The following is an 11,665-nucleotide window of genomic DNA, read 5'->3' as shown; positions in this document are numbered from 1 at the left end:
TCTTTCATTTTAAGAAAAGATACTTTTTCATAATATCGGAAAATTTGCCACAATCACAACATTAACTTAGAAAGCTTTTTTTTTTTTAGGTTCTCGTATTTTGATACAGCCCAGAAAGACAAATTCTCTCATTCCTTGAACTTGTTCTTGAGGCCTGGGTCCCCAAAACGCTTTCACATTGAGCATGTAGGCACTACAGTAGATTAAAGATAAAGATAAAGGTTGAGAACAGGCTCGAAACATATTTTTCATCTCTCTCTTCCCATAGAAGGTTACTCTATGATATTTTTTATCTAAAATTATTTTATTTCAATCCTTTAGGTTAATAAAATGATTATCTGAAAACTTGGTTAAGTTGATGATTTATGTATTTCTAAACTTGAGTCAACTTAACTCTCAAACGATTTTACAAAAGGATAACCGAAACACTGATTGATATTTTTTTGATTTTGTCAGAAAAAATTTAACAGCACACAGAAGTACAGTCAAGGGGGTCGAGACTTGACCCATTTGATGACTATGAATGGGACTTTTTTAGGTCGAAGACTTCTCCCCTCACCCACCCTTATGTAAGCTTTTTGTTACAGCGCGGACAGCAAAAAGGCAGGAATGTATCCTATTTCAATGAAAATTACACTGATTTTTCTGAAAAGAAGGTGTAATGTCAATGTTGACACAACAAGTGGTGATAAACAAATAAAAATGCACAGAGACGGCTTTGCCACTGGACTTTAGCTGTTGAGAAACACAACTGGGAAAGTCTTGAGTTTGCCCCATTTTTTCGCACGTAGAATCAAAATGAAATGCAAGAAAAAATTTTGAACGTAAAAATATTTTATTTAGTGAACTTTCAAGAAAAAATTATAATATGAAACTAACAAATACAACTGTACAAACAATTTATACACAAAAGTATCACAAAATTTAGGACAGAATCACAGAGTATTTAAAGTAAGACGCCTCCCAAAACCACCTATTCTCGACTTGGAGAGCGCATCGTGAATCTCTGATTACACAACACTCACAAGGTAACACACTAAATTCTTCATGGTATTTTACAGAATGACTCCGGCATTACATCACTAAGTCTCTCAGTAGGAAACACTGACTATTTGGTATGTTTTGATGAATGCTATTTGAAGAGCATTGAGGGACGTTATTCTACTGCATGATTCAATTCAATATTACTGAAATTGATCACAACCATTATACAAACTTGGGTATTTGTGATGCATAACCTTTTTTAATGCTAACAATGCTTTAAGTGTTAACAATGCTGACAAATCGATCACTACTGGATATTCAATAACTACCTTTGGTGGAAGTCTGAATCAGTCCGTCAAGAGAGGAATCATATTAAGAATAATTGCAGGAAAATACATAGCACCAAGTGACCTGACAATGTCGTACAGAACTGAACTATTCCCATGCTGTGTAGATTAAATTGTAGATCCTTGCGTTGTATCATACAACCATAGACGCAGTAAACAGTTCCAAAACTTTTCATTATTTAGATACCATAGGGGTCATTCCATGCCAGCTGGTGCCACTTTGAAAAAGTGACCCCCTCAGAATTTGATGAAATTTGGCACACTTATTGACCATGCATAGCTTAGTAAAAATCTAAAATTTTAAGTTGATACGACCACCCATTGGGCTTTTATGAGACTCTGAAAGTTCGCAAAACTTAGCTCCTTCGGAGAAATGTCACCACTTCAGTGATGTGTAACTCCGGAATGGTTCATCCAAAATCAACCGTTCTTGTATCGTTGGAAAGCCCAAAGAAAGAGCTTTCCAGACATGTACAACAAAATTGGGCTTACCTCAAAAATTTTTTTTTGGCGCAAATTTTAATTTTCAAAAGGATGTAACTCAAAATTGGACATTTTTATTTCTTTGAAGATTTCGTGAGACGTGGATGACAACTTCGACTGAGCGTATACAAAATGTCCGAGTGGAGACTTGGTGGAGTCAAAAGTTAAAGAAAAAAAGTTCGGAGATGCGAAACTCCGCCGCGGCGGGATCCGCTGATGCCAAATCGACAGCTCCAATATTTACGACTTACGGCCCAGCAGCGCGCGTTTGGCAGGAAGAATTGAAGCACCTCCAACAGCAACGAAAGATCTGTTTCAAATTTCTCTTTCACGCCTTCCTCTGAAGAATACTACTTCGGGACACGCAATTCACTATGGAAGGAATCCGTATGCGAATTGTATTTCCAATCTGCACGAACGTTGCTATGGTGGCCTCTTCTCATCATCATTTTTTCCTATTCCCCCCCCCCCCTTTTTTTTAAATTTTTTTTTCTGTCATGTAATAAAAATCTATTTGACAGGAAAATTAGCATCTGCACACGTTACTGTAACTCCATTATTGCAACAGTAAATATATTAGCCTAACCCTTCAAAGGAAAAAATGAAAATTTGTGCGTATTATATCTGTAATTCTGCTTGTTTTTTTTTTTTTATTTTCAAAATTAAATTTCCTCTCTGCATTCAAAGTCTCTCGTCCTCCGTTTTTTAAATTAAGAATTATCTGAGTTCGCCACAGTTTTTTAAAGTTTGCATCCTGTCGCACTAATAGCCCCTTAGGAATCCATGATCATTTTTATGGAGATATTGCTAAACATCTGAACTTATGCTCCCTAGTCTCTATGTGGCGTTATTATGACCTCATGTTTTTGTTTAAACTTGTTGATAAATTTGATTGATTCTCCTACTCTTCTTAGCTACATTCATTCATTTTCATGTTCCTCCAAGATCTTTGCAAAATTTAAATCGTCTATTTGTTATCCCCTCACATACTGTCATCTGGAAGCATAGATCTGTTATTCCCAGAATTTCAGATTTTGCAAATAGCTGTACGGAATGGATCCAATTTTACAGCCTGGGTATCTCGAATTTTAAGTCTTTGGTGAAAGAACGAGTTCTAGTTATTTATTAGTCACACTCTCTTTGCCCGTTTTGTTGTATGTTTTGTTGCCTTTGTTTTTATTTAAGTGTTATGTAATTGGGACATGTCCTGTTGAAATTGAAATAAATAAATAAATAAATAAATGTTCAAAAATTATATTTTATCTGAAAAGTTCCTGCTACCCCCTCCTCATCCATCGAAGTCTCCTCAAATTCTACAGAACCCATTTTAGGCACCTGGGTGAAAAATGGTTCGCAATGAAACGAAATGAAAATCGTTCAATCTTTTCTGTTACAATCCCTTCAAAAAGGACAATCATTCAAAAATTAAAAAATCACTTAGAAACATGCAAGACTGGATGAGAGAGTTAGTTGAAATGCCACCCGACGCTAAAGTGTGCGCAGAGTGCAGGTGGAGGCTGCAAGTATTACGACCCCTAGAACAAGCAAGTTTAGAACCCCAACCCTCAACAAGTGCGCAACCACAGTTTGAGCTGGATACGTCAATCGCTTCCGATCCATCTTTTAGGAGTGAGTCGGATGTTTTGGATACTCTTGATGTTTTGTTGAGTGTATATGGAAAATTGCCAATTAAAAAATAACGAAAACCAAGTTGAAGCAAGTCAATGAAGCTTTAAAATCGCGAGTTTTTCGGAGAGCACCTCCTGAAGACGAAGAAACAGAGCTCCTTGAACATTTGAAAACTGTCTTTCAAGATTTAAATACTAGAGAGGAAAAATTGACTTTACTCACACTGTTCCCCGAAAATTGGATAGGCCGCAAGTTGAGGGACACTTTTGACCTTTACTGGCACATTGTTACGGATGCGCATCAGCTTTTAATGAGAAAGAGCCCCCTTTCCTCCCCAGATTAGAGGCCCGGTCGAAATCTACGCCCTGAAAACCTCACAATGGTTCAAGAATTTTACAACAGCGATGAAGTAGGGCGAATGTTACCAGGCATAAAAGATTTCATAAGCTCAAAGAATGACAAGGGGGACAAAATTCACATTCAAAAGCGATTAATTTTGGGAAATTTATGAGAGGCGTACAAGCTTTTTAAGGAGCAACATGCAGATGTTCAGATAGGGTTTCCCAAATTTGCAGAGTTGACACCCAAAAATTGTATTCTAGCCGGGCACCCATTCTGTTTGTATTTGTTTAACTCAACAAAATTTAAAATTGATGATTGAAAATACTAACTTGTTGCGGCTAATGGATGGCATCATTCCGACCTACCACGACTGCCTCAAACTCATAATGTGCGAAACCCCCACAGAAAAATGTCACCTCCGCGAGTGTTCCTCCTGTCCGGGTATTCCAGCCGTACAGTCAATCATACCAGAAGCTTTGGAGATGAACGTCATCGAAACAGTGACTTTACGGCAATGGCTGAATGTAGATTGATACAATCTAGAGATGCGGATAACAACTTCCGATGAATTTGTCAATCTTTTTTCAAACCGGCTTGCGGAACTTCGTTACCTCGAGTTCATTGCCAAAGAACAGAGCAGATTCTTGAAGGAAAAGAAAGCAGATCTACCAGCAAACGAAGTTTTAATCTTGGGCGATTTTGCTGAAAATTACTCCTTTATAGTGCAGGATGAAGCCCGGTCTTTCCATTGGACCAACAATCAGGCAATGCAGCACCCGCATGTAATTTACTACTCTGAAAACAACTCTTTAAAGCATTTGAATTTTGTTATAATATCAGATTGTAGAGAGCACAACACTGTTGCTGTATATTTGTTTCAGGGGCTATTAATTCGTTTCTTGAGGGAGAAACTGGGTAATAATTTTGATAAGGTCATTAACATTTATTATGATCTCATGTTTTTGTTTAAACTAGTTAATAATTTTATTGATTCTCCTACTCTTCTTAGCTACATTTATTTTCATGTTTCTTGTTCATTTTTATCTTTGCGAAATTTAAATCGTCTATTTGTTATCCCCTCACATATTGTCATCTGGAAGCATAGATCTGTTATTCCCAGAATTTCAGATTTTGCAAATAGCTGTATGGGATGGATCCAATTTTATGGTCTAAGTATCTCATATTTTAAGCCTCTGGTGAAAGAACGAGTTCTAGTTATTTATTAGTCACACTCTCTTTGCCCGTTTTATTGTATGTTTTGTTGCCTTTGTTTTTATTTAAGTGTTATGTAATTGGGACTTAATCCGTTGAAATTGAAATAAATAAATAAATAAATAAATAAACAAAGTCCTCTATTTTTCCGACGGCTGCACGGCGCAATATAAAAATAGGAGACATTTTATTAACTTCACTTATCATACACTTCATAAGTTCAAAAAATTGTAGTTCCTGATTGGAAAATGCGGTTCATTTAATGAATTGAATCGAATGTCATTGAAATAAAACGCGCAGACTCACAAAAATATACGGGCACATTTTCCCTTTCCACTGAGGAGTTATACAATTACCGTGGTCCGCATGTCTTCAATTTAGATACACCATATCGACATAGAAATTGAAGAATTAAATTGATCATCGTTTTAAAATCAATGAAGATTAGACTTCGGGCTACGTTCTGTACTCTGCGGAGGCATGAATCATTATGCACCTATTCCAAACCCAACAAAATATCCCGCACAGCTGATTTAGCGCCACCTACACATTTCTTTTTCATCGATTTTTCAAAGCAGCACCAGCTGGCATGGAATGATCTAGCAGCCACAATTCGCGGTGGCCTTCACAGAAGGATTTTTTCCAAAGTTGAGAGCCTAGAGGCAAGACTGTAGACCAACAGGCTCCAAAAAGCCTGGAGTTGGTCGTGCGACAGTCCCTGGATGATTTTACGTGGAGTGGCCCAATTAGGTCAGTATTTTGAGTGAAGTCATTATTCCAACTTTCTGAGAAAACTACTACTATTTGCTACGCTGGAAGCTTCGACTTTTTGACACTTCACCCTAAACTAGAAAAGGTCCCTCGAATCACTAAATTCACAGAGTTCTATTTGTGACCCCTTGGGCCGGATGCACATGAATCGTGAAGAAACTCACTATTTTGGATGAAGTCATTATTAAGACTCTGTTTAGACAAAATTTAACTTCATAGCAATATTCTTCGACATCATCTTAAGAAGGCAAAAAACACAGCAGCTCATTGTCACATGGATTTGAGCATTTACAATAATATAGATAGTATTCAAAGAGGGTTATAGGATGACAAAAATACCGATTTCTTGCTCAAAATACACAACTTGAAAACTCATAGTTGGAGTGGTCGAATCTCATTACTGTACAGGTTTGTGCAGTACATCCAAACAGCACGGAGATTAAGAGCTTACGCATGAAGATTGATGAAAAGTAATGGTCCTTCCTCTTGTTTCAAGTAAACTGTCAAGGCAACACTAAAAGACGCCACCAGTCAGTGTACAATTCTGGAAATAATTCGTCAGGATTAATTTATGGAAGCATTGAAGTGCTCAACTCTACATAAGAAATAATTTGACTCCAAGGCATGGAGAAAGAGGTATATATTGCTTTGACTCCATCTACCTGTCTTTGGTTCTTTTTGGCAGAAATATGTGCAACTTTTTAATTGAATTATCTTCGATATCATATTTTTCTAAAATTCCAAATAGAGCTAAAATGTTTGTTTAGTGTGTTATCTACTGATAGTAACTTTTTACAGAGGAGCTTTTACGGTATTTGATTTTATATTTGCTTTGACTTAAAAGGCTCTTGTTAATTAAATAATTTTGGACCTCAGTATGTATTGGATTCGGAAAAGTTTAGTGTTACCATAGAATTTAAAAAATTAAATTCCCAGACACATTTTGATCCAATTCCCTGACAGTTAAAGATATGCCAGATGGTTAAAAAGACATAATTGTAAACAGTTTTCGGAAAAAATTAGTTGTTCGAAACATCACACCCATTCAAGAAAGCAAATTAAGGTGGCTTAACAATTGGACTGCATTTTGCAATTTGGAACTGTAAATTCTGGCTCATCTGAAAAAACACTTATGTGCTTAGGGAAACTAATGGCACATACGTTGTTTATAAACTGGGCCAGAATTTATAGTTCCAAATTGCAAAATGCAGTCCAATTGTTTCTCAACACTTTTGTCTTTTTCCCAGCATTTCCTGGTTTTCCTTGACTGTGGCAACCCTGTGGCTTCCATGGGACCATCGGCCTTCCTTAACCTGTCTAGTGAACTACTGAGCTGATACTGAACCAATTTGGTATGATTAGAAGTAGAATAAAAATGAGATACTCACAGGCAATAGTTCCATGATCATGAAAGATCCACATTTTAGAGAGGCGGTGCTAAAGAATTGAGCGCAAGCATGACACCTTTTACTTTTAGCACATTCAACTATCAAACATCATGACTTTCCAGAGGAAAAACTCAAGGAAGAGACTTTTTTTTGCAGATTAGGCGTGAATGGCATAAGTCCTTCAGAATAAAAATTCAAGAACAGTTGGTGAAACAGTTTCTATTTCAAGTGTTAGCAAATTTGTACTTTCTGTCTTTTATTTGAGGCTGAAAAATGGTTTCCTTGGTTTGAGAATCTTTTTCTTGAACGTTCGTGGATCACTGAGCCTCGGCTCAAACCAAACTTTGCCCTGAAGCTTTCAGGATGTGTTCAAAAACTCTCAAGAATAAACAAATTGTTACGCTTGAATTTCTTTCCAGGCTGTTCTGTCAGTGTTGAGTCAGCAAAAATAAAGGTTTCTGAGCTAAAGTCTGGCAGAAAGCTTTTGTGGTTCTGGGGTTGATTCAACATTGCTTTAAGGGTCATTCGAGAGTATTCTGTTGCCCTCCTGGTGGCTTGTGCTACTATGTGCGGCAGGCAAAAAAATGCTAGTGCGGGAATGGGTTAAATAATGTTTTCAGGAACTGTTGAAAGTCTGTTTTGAACTTCGTCAGGTGCTCTTTTCAATTTCCTTTGAGTTAATTATTTAATAAAAATTTGCTAGATTTGGAACAGGTGAGCACCAGTCCTCATTGATTGGCTGCAGCAACATTGGCCTTAGCTTTGGGGGACATTATGAGTGAGCCTAAATAATGAGGCTCAAACATATATTTTTTCTCTTCAATATGCGCATGCACTGCATCATGTTCTAGCAATGAACTCTCCGTTTTGAATTTCGCTGGACATTTGGGGCACTGCATCAAATTTCTCTTCAGCATGAGCAGTCACATGCCTGGCTATGTTGCTTTTAGTTTTGAACTTCATCGAGCACTGTGAACAAGCGTACGGAGTTTCATCGGAGTGTTTTGTTGCTACATGATTCCTCAGTAGGTGTGGAGTTCTAAACCTGTCTCCACATTGCTCACACTGATGCGGCCTGCCCCCAAAATGGGCATAGACATGGCTATTCAATTTTATTTTTGATGAGAATCTCATCGGGCAGTGAGTGCATTCATATCGTTCCTGTTGGTGTGATCTGCGATGGAGTGCTAGCTCTTTTTTATTGCTAAATGCTGCTGAGCAGTCACTGCATGGATAAGTCTTTTTTCTGGAGTGTACAGCAAGGTGTTTCTCTAACCGCTCTTGCAATTTAAATTTGGCAGGGCATTCTGGGCAGGATAAAAATCTATTGCAAGAGTGAATTCGATGATTGAGCATGTTGATTTCACGACTGAATACTTTCCCGCAGCCAAGGCATTGGTAACTCTCTCCAGAATGCGACTCTTTCAGATGCTTTTTTAAGTTTGGATAAGTTTTGAAGGTAACTTGACACTCGGGACAAACAAATCGTCTATCCATATTGTGAACTCGCAAGTGTTTGATTAAAAGATGACTACTTTCGAATTTTGCCCTACATTGGGGGCAAATATGCTCTTTTTCATCTTCTTCGATGGGAGATCTTTCTGTGCTATCGTGATTTGGAAAACCAGATGAGTTAGGTGACATGAATGGATCACATTCTACCATTAAATTTTCTTCTGAGGGTTCTTGTTTCACCCAGATTTGCTCAACATGAGGATCTTCTCTAGAACAGTTTGATGTTTCTTTTCTAACTCCTTCAATGCCTGATTGGATAGAATCATTGTATTCTGCACATCCATTTTGCCCTGAAAATTAGCATAAGGTCAGGTATTATATTTTCATGATTACTTGCTACAAAAACAATGGTGATGTGATGGTTGATTCTTTTGAAATTTTTAGCGCAGAGTCAAAAGATGGCAATAGTTTTATCTTCCATTCTACCAATTTCTTGGAGAATGAGATTTCCTTAACTAATGGGCTTTACTGAGGAAAATTCAATTTTCCAGGAAATTGATTTGCCAGGGTCTTTTTTGGATTTAGCAACCACTGGTACTGAAGTGTATTGAGTAGGCCCATTAAACGCCTGAACTAGATAATTTTCCTGTCCTTTCAGATGCAAGACAATTGGACCGATTTTACATGGGGTATATGAGCAGATTATGCAGAAAAAAATGAATCGTACACTCAAGAAGGGGCACAATAACTTCTTGGCTCTCCTATTTTTAAACTGTTTTTTCCCCATGATTTCTTAGCATGAGGGCTTAACTCTGCTCTTTACTTCCATATTCCCTTACTTTATACGCTAATGCTGGAAGAGTCATATTTTGTTCAGAGGCAACACTCGCAACAAGTTGGAGAAAACAAGCAACAATCGCATTTCAAGTTTGAAGTTGTTTTGTGGTGTGGGGGCGGGGTTTATTTTCGCGTGCAAAATTTGAGAGCCCCTACAGCAATATTGTTGTAAAACAACTGCAACGTGCTCGGAGGCAAGTCGTTTTCATGTTGTTGCCTAAGACAACGCTGTTTTCAAACCTATAATTGTAATTCGCTTTCTCATTGGTTGTTCAGAATCACACAAAAGAAACAAGAAAAAAAAAACAGAAACAATTTGTTGTCTCGAACAGAATACGACTAAGGCCTTCCCATATTTTAGACCCCTTTTTGCAGCATTCTCTTTGTAGCATGCAGCCAATTGCGATGCAACAGTTGCAAGGTCAAGAAGTTTCTGCAACCCTGCACTCAAAATAAATGACGTTGCTATTTTGTTCATCATGAGTCTTTCAAGTTAACAGTGGTAACTCGTTTTACTAGTTTGATTCCTTTATAGAACGTATTTGAAAGGGGTTCGATGTATCGTTTGGTTTAAAACAATAGGACATGACCTCAAACAAAAATTTTATGATTTAAATTGGAAATCCTAAGAATGAGAGAATTCCTGACAATTATAAACAAACTATCTCTAGAAACATGTTCTCTCAGATCTCTCAATTGACTTTATAGGTTATGCTTACATGTTGAACCAATTGATATCAATACAATCTCACCTGTTTGATGTATGGAATACGATCCATATTTGTTCCATTCAGTTATAAGAGGGAGGGTACTTAATTCTTTGAAAACACTTCTATAAAAGGGAGGGTACTTAATTCTTTAAAAACATTTCTATTTGATAAGACCCTCTCAAACATGAATCTTAATAGTTTCCTCCTTAAGTTGTCCATTTTGGGGCTGCTTATACCCTTCTAATTTTCAGTAATAGAAAAGGATACAAGCAATAATGGGATCTCTAATTATGTATTGATACATTTATGCTGGAGGATGATGCTATAGAGTGCAAAAAATGTTCTCACCACTTTCAGACTGGGCACTGACTTCCTCATCTACAAGACAGTCCTCTTCTGCGTCAGAATTTGGCTCTTCTTTGATTTCAACTTTGACAGTTGATTCTGGAATAATATACTCCATTGTGCTGCCAACTTGAAATTTGAAGGTTGATCCCTTGGAACCAGATAGTTATCAGCAAGCTTACACCCTATAACATACAAGAGGCAAGGTCAGTGATGATCATCAACTGCATGACTTGGAGACACAGAACCTAATTGAAACAACACTGTAATTGTTTTAAGTGGGGTGTAAATGCTGAATAAACTATCTAATTAATGTAGCCTGTTAAAAATAGGCTCTAGAATATATAAATTTGCTTCTTACACTTTGGCTTGCAGCTCAAACAGGTAGAAGAAACTCAAGGTATATTGGACTCAACCTTACAGCTGTATATCATTGAGGTTAGGTAAGATCGGACACAAAATTACGGGTAAGTAATTCTGGACGAGCACATCCTGAAAAGATAGATATTCAAAATTATCATGCACTGTTCTCCTTGATAAATGATAGAGGTGAGGTACAATGCAGAAGTTTGTGAACAATTACTCAGTAGAAAAGCAGATTATAAGCGAGAGGACCTGCGTTACGAAATGGAAACAATGTTGCTGTAGCCATTAGGCCGAGGGACATCCAATTGAAGAGGCAAAGATGAGAACTGAGAAGAAATACTAAAGGAATACTTACATGTTATTTGTGGCCTTGATGACTCACATACTTGAAAGAAATCTTATCATGTACCAAGGTTCACCTCCATTGCTCGACAGTAAGACAGACTGTAATGAATCAGAGCAGTTACAGGAGCGACTTCTACAAGTTGAGCAAAGACATAATGTCACATGGGATTGCGATTGTATGAAGTGTAGATAAATTAAACTAACGAAAAGATCTTGTGGGTTATAAAATGACCATTCCGTAATCACTAATCACTTTCACCCTTCGAACGTGTTACGAAAAGTGATAACAACAATCAAAACAACCTCGGAATTTTGCAATAGCAGAGGGAACACTCATGAAATGGAACCAGCTATGTTCATTGGCGTTCAATCAGTCCACTCTCCGTTCCAGTTGAGAGGAATTCAACGGCAAAAGGCAGACCGGAAATGCATTTTCAGCCGGACCCGGAAA

The 11,665-nt window shown here is 37.4% G+C and overlaps 1 protein-coding gene across 1 annotated transcript; it reads right to left on the bottom strand.

Annotated features, from left to right (window-relative positions):
- Positions 1-816: 816 nt before the first annotated feature.
- Positions 817-11,478, bottom strand: LOC109044329 (uncharacterized). Its single transcript, XM_019062000.2, has 4 exons — positions 11,225-11,478; positions 10,507-10,688; positions 7,157-8,961; positions 817-6,312 (listed from the first exon to the last, which is right to left on the bottom strand). The coding sequence occupies exons 2-3, from the start codon at positions 10,619-10,621 to the stop codon at positions 7,997-7,999; spliced, it is 1,080 nt and encodes a 359-aa protein (XP_018917545.2). The 5' UTR covers positions 10,622-10,688; positions 11,225-11,478; the 3' UTR covers positions 817-6,312; positions 7,157-7,996.
- Between the last annotated feature and the right edge of the window lie 187 nt (positions 11,479-11,665).

The sequence above is a fragment of the Bemisia tabaci genome, chromosome 10, assembly GCF_918797505.1.
Source record: "Bemisia tabaci chromosome 10, PGI_BMITA_v3".
NCBI lineage: Eukaryota > Metazoa > Arthropoda > Insecta > Hemiptera > Aleyrodidae > Bemisia > Bemisia tabaci.
The sequence above is the reverse complement of the archived record's forward strand: the minus strand, read 5'-3'. Positions and strand labels throughout refer to the sequence as shown.

What these genes read in the sequence shown, in the direction of transcription:
- LOC109044329 (XM_019062000.2), bottom strand. Translation starts at nt 10,621, where the DNA reads ATGGAGTATATTATTCCAGAATCAACTGTCAAAGTTGAAATCAAAGAA. An exon ending in CAGTGCCCAGTCTGAAAGTG is followed by an intron (nt 8,962 to 10,506) that starts GTGAGAACATTT and finishes GCTAATTTTCAG; the next exon opens with GGCAAAATGGATGTGCAGAA.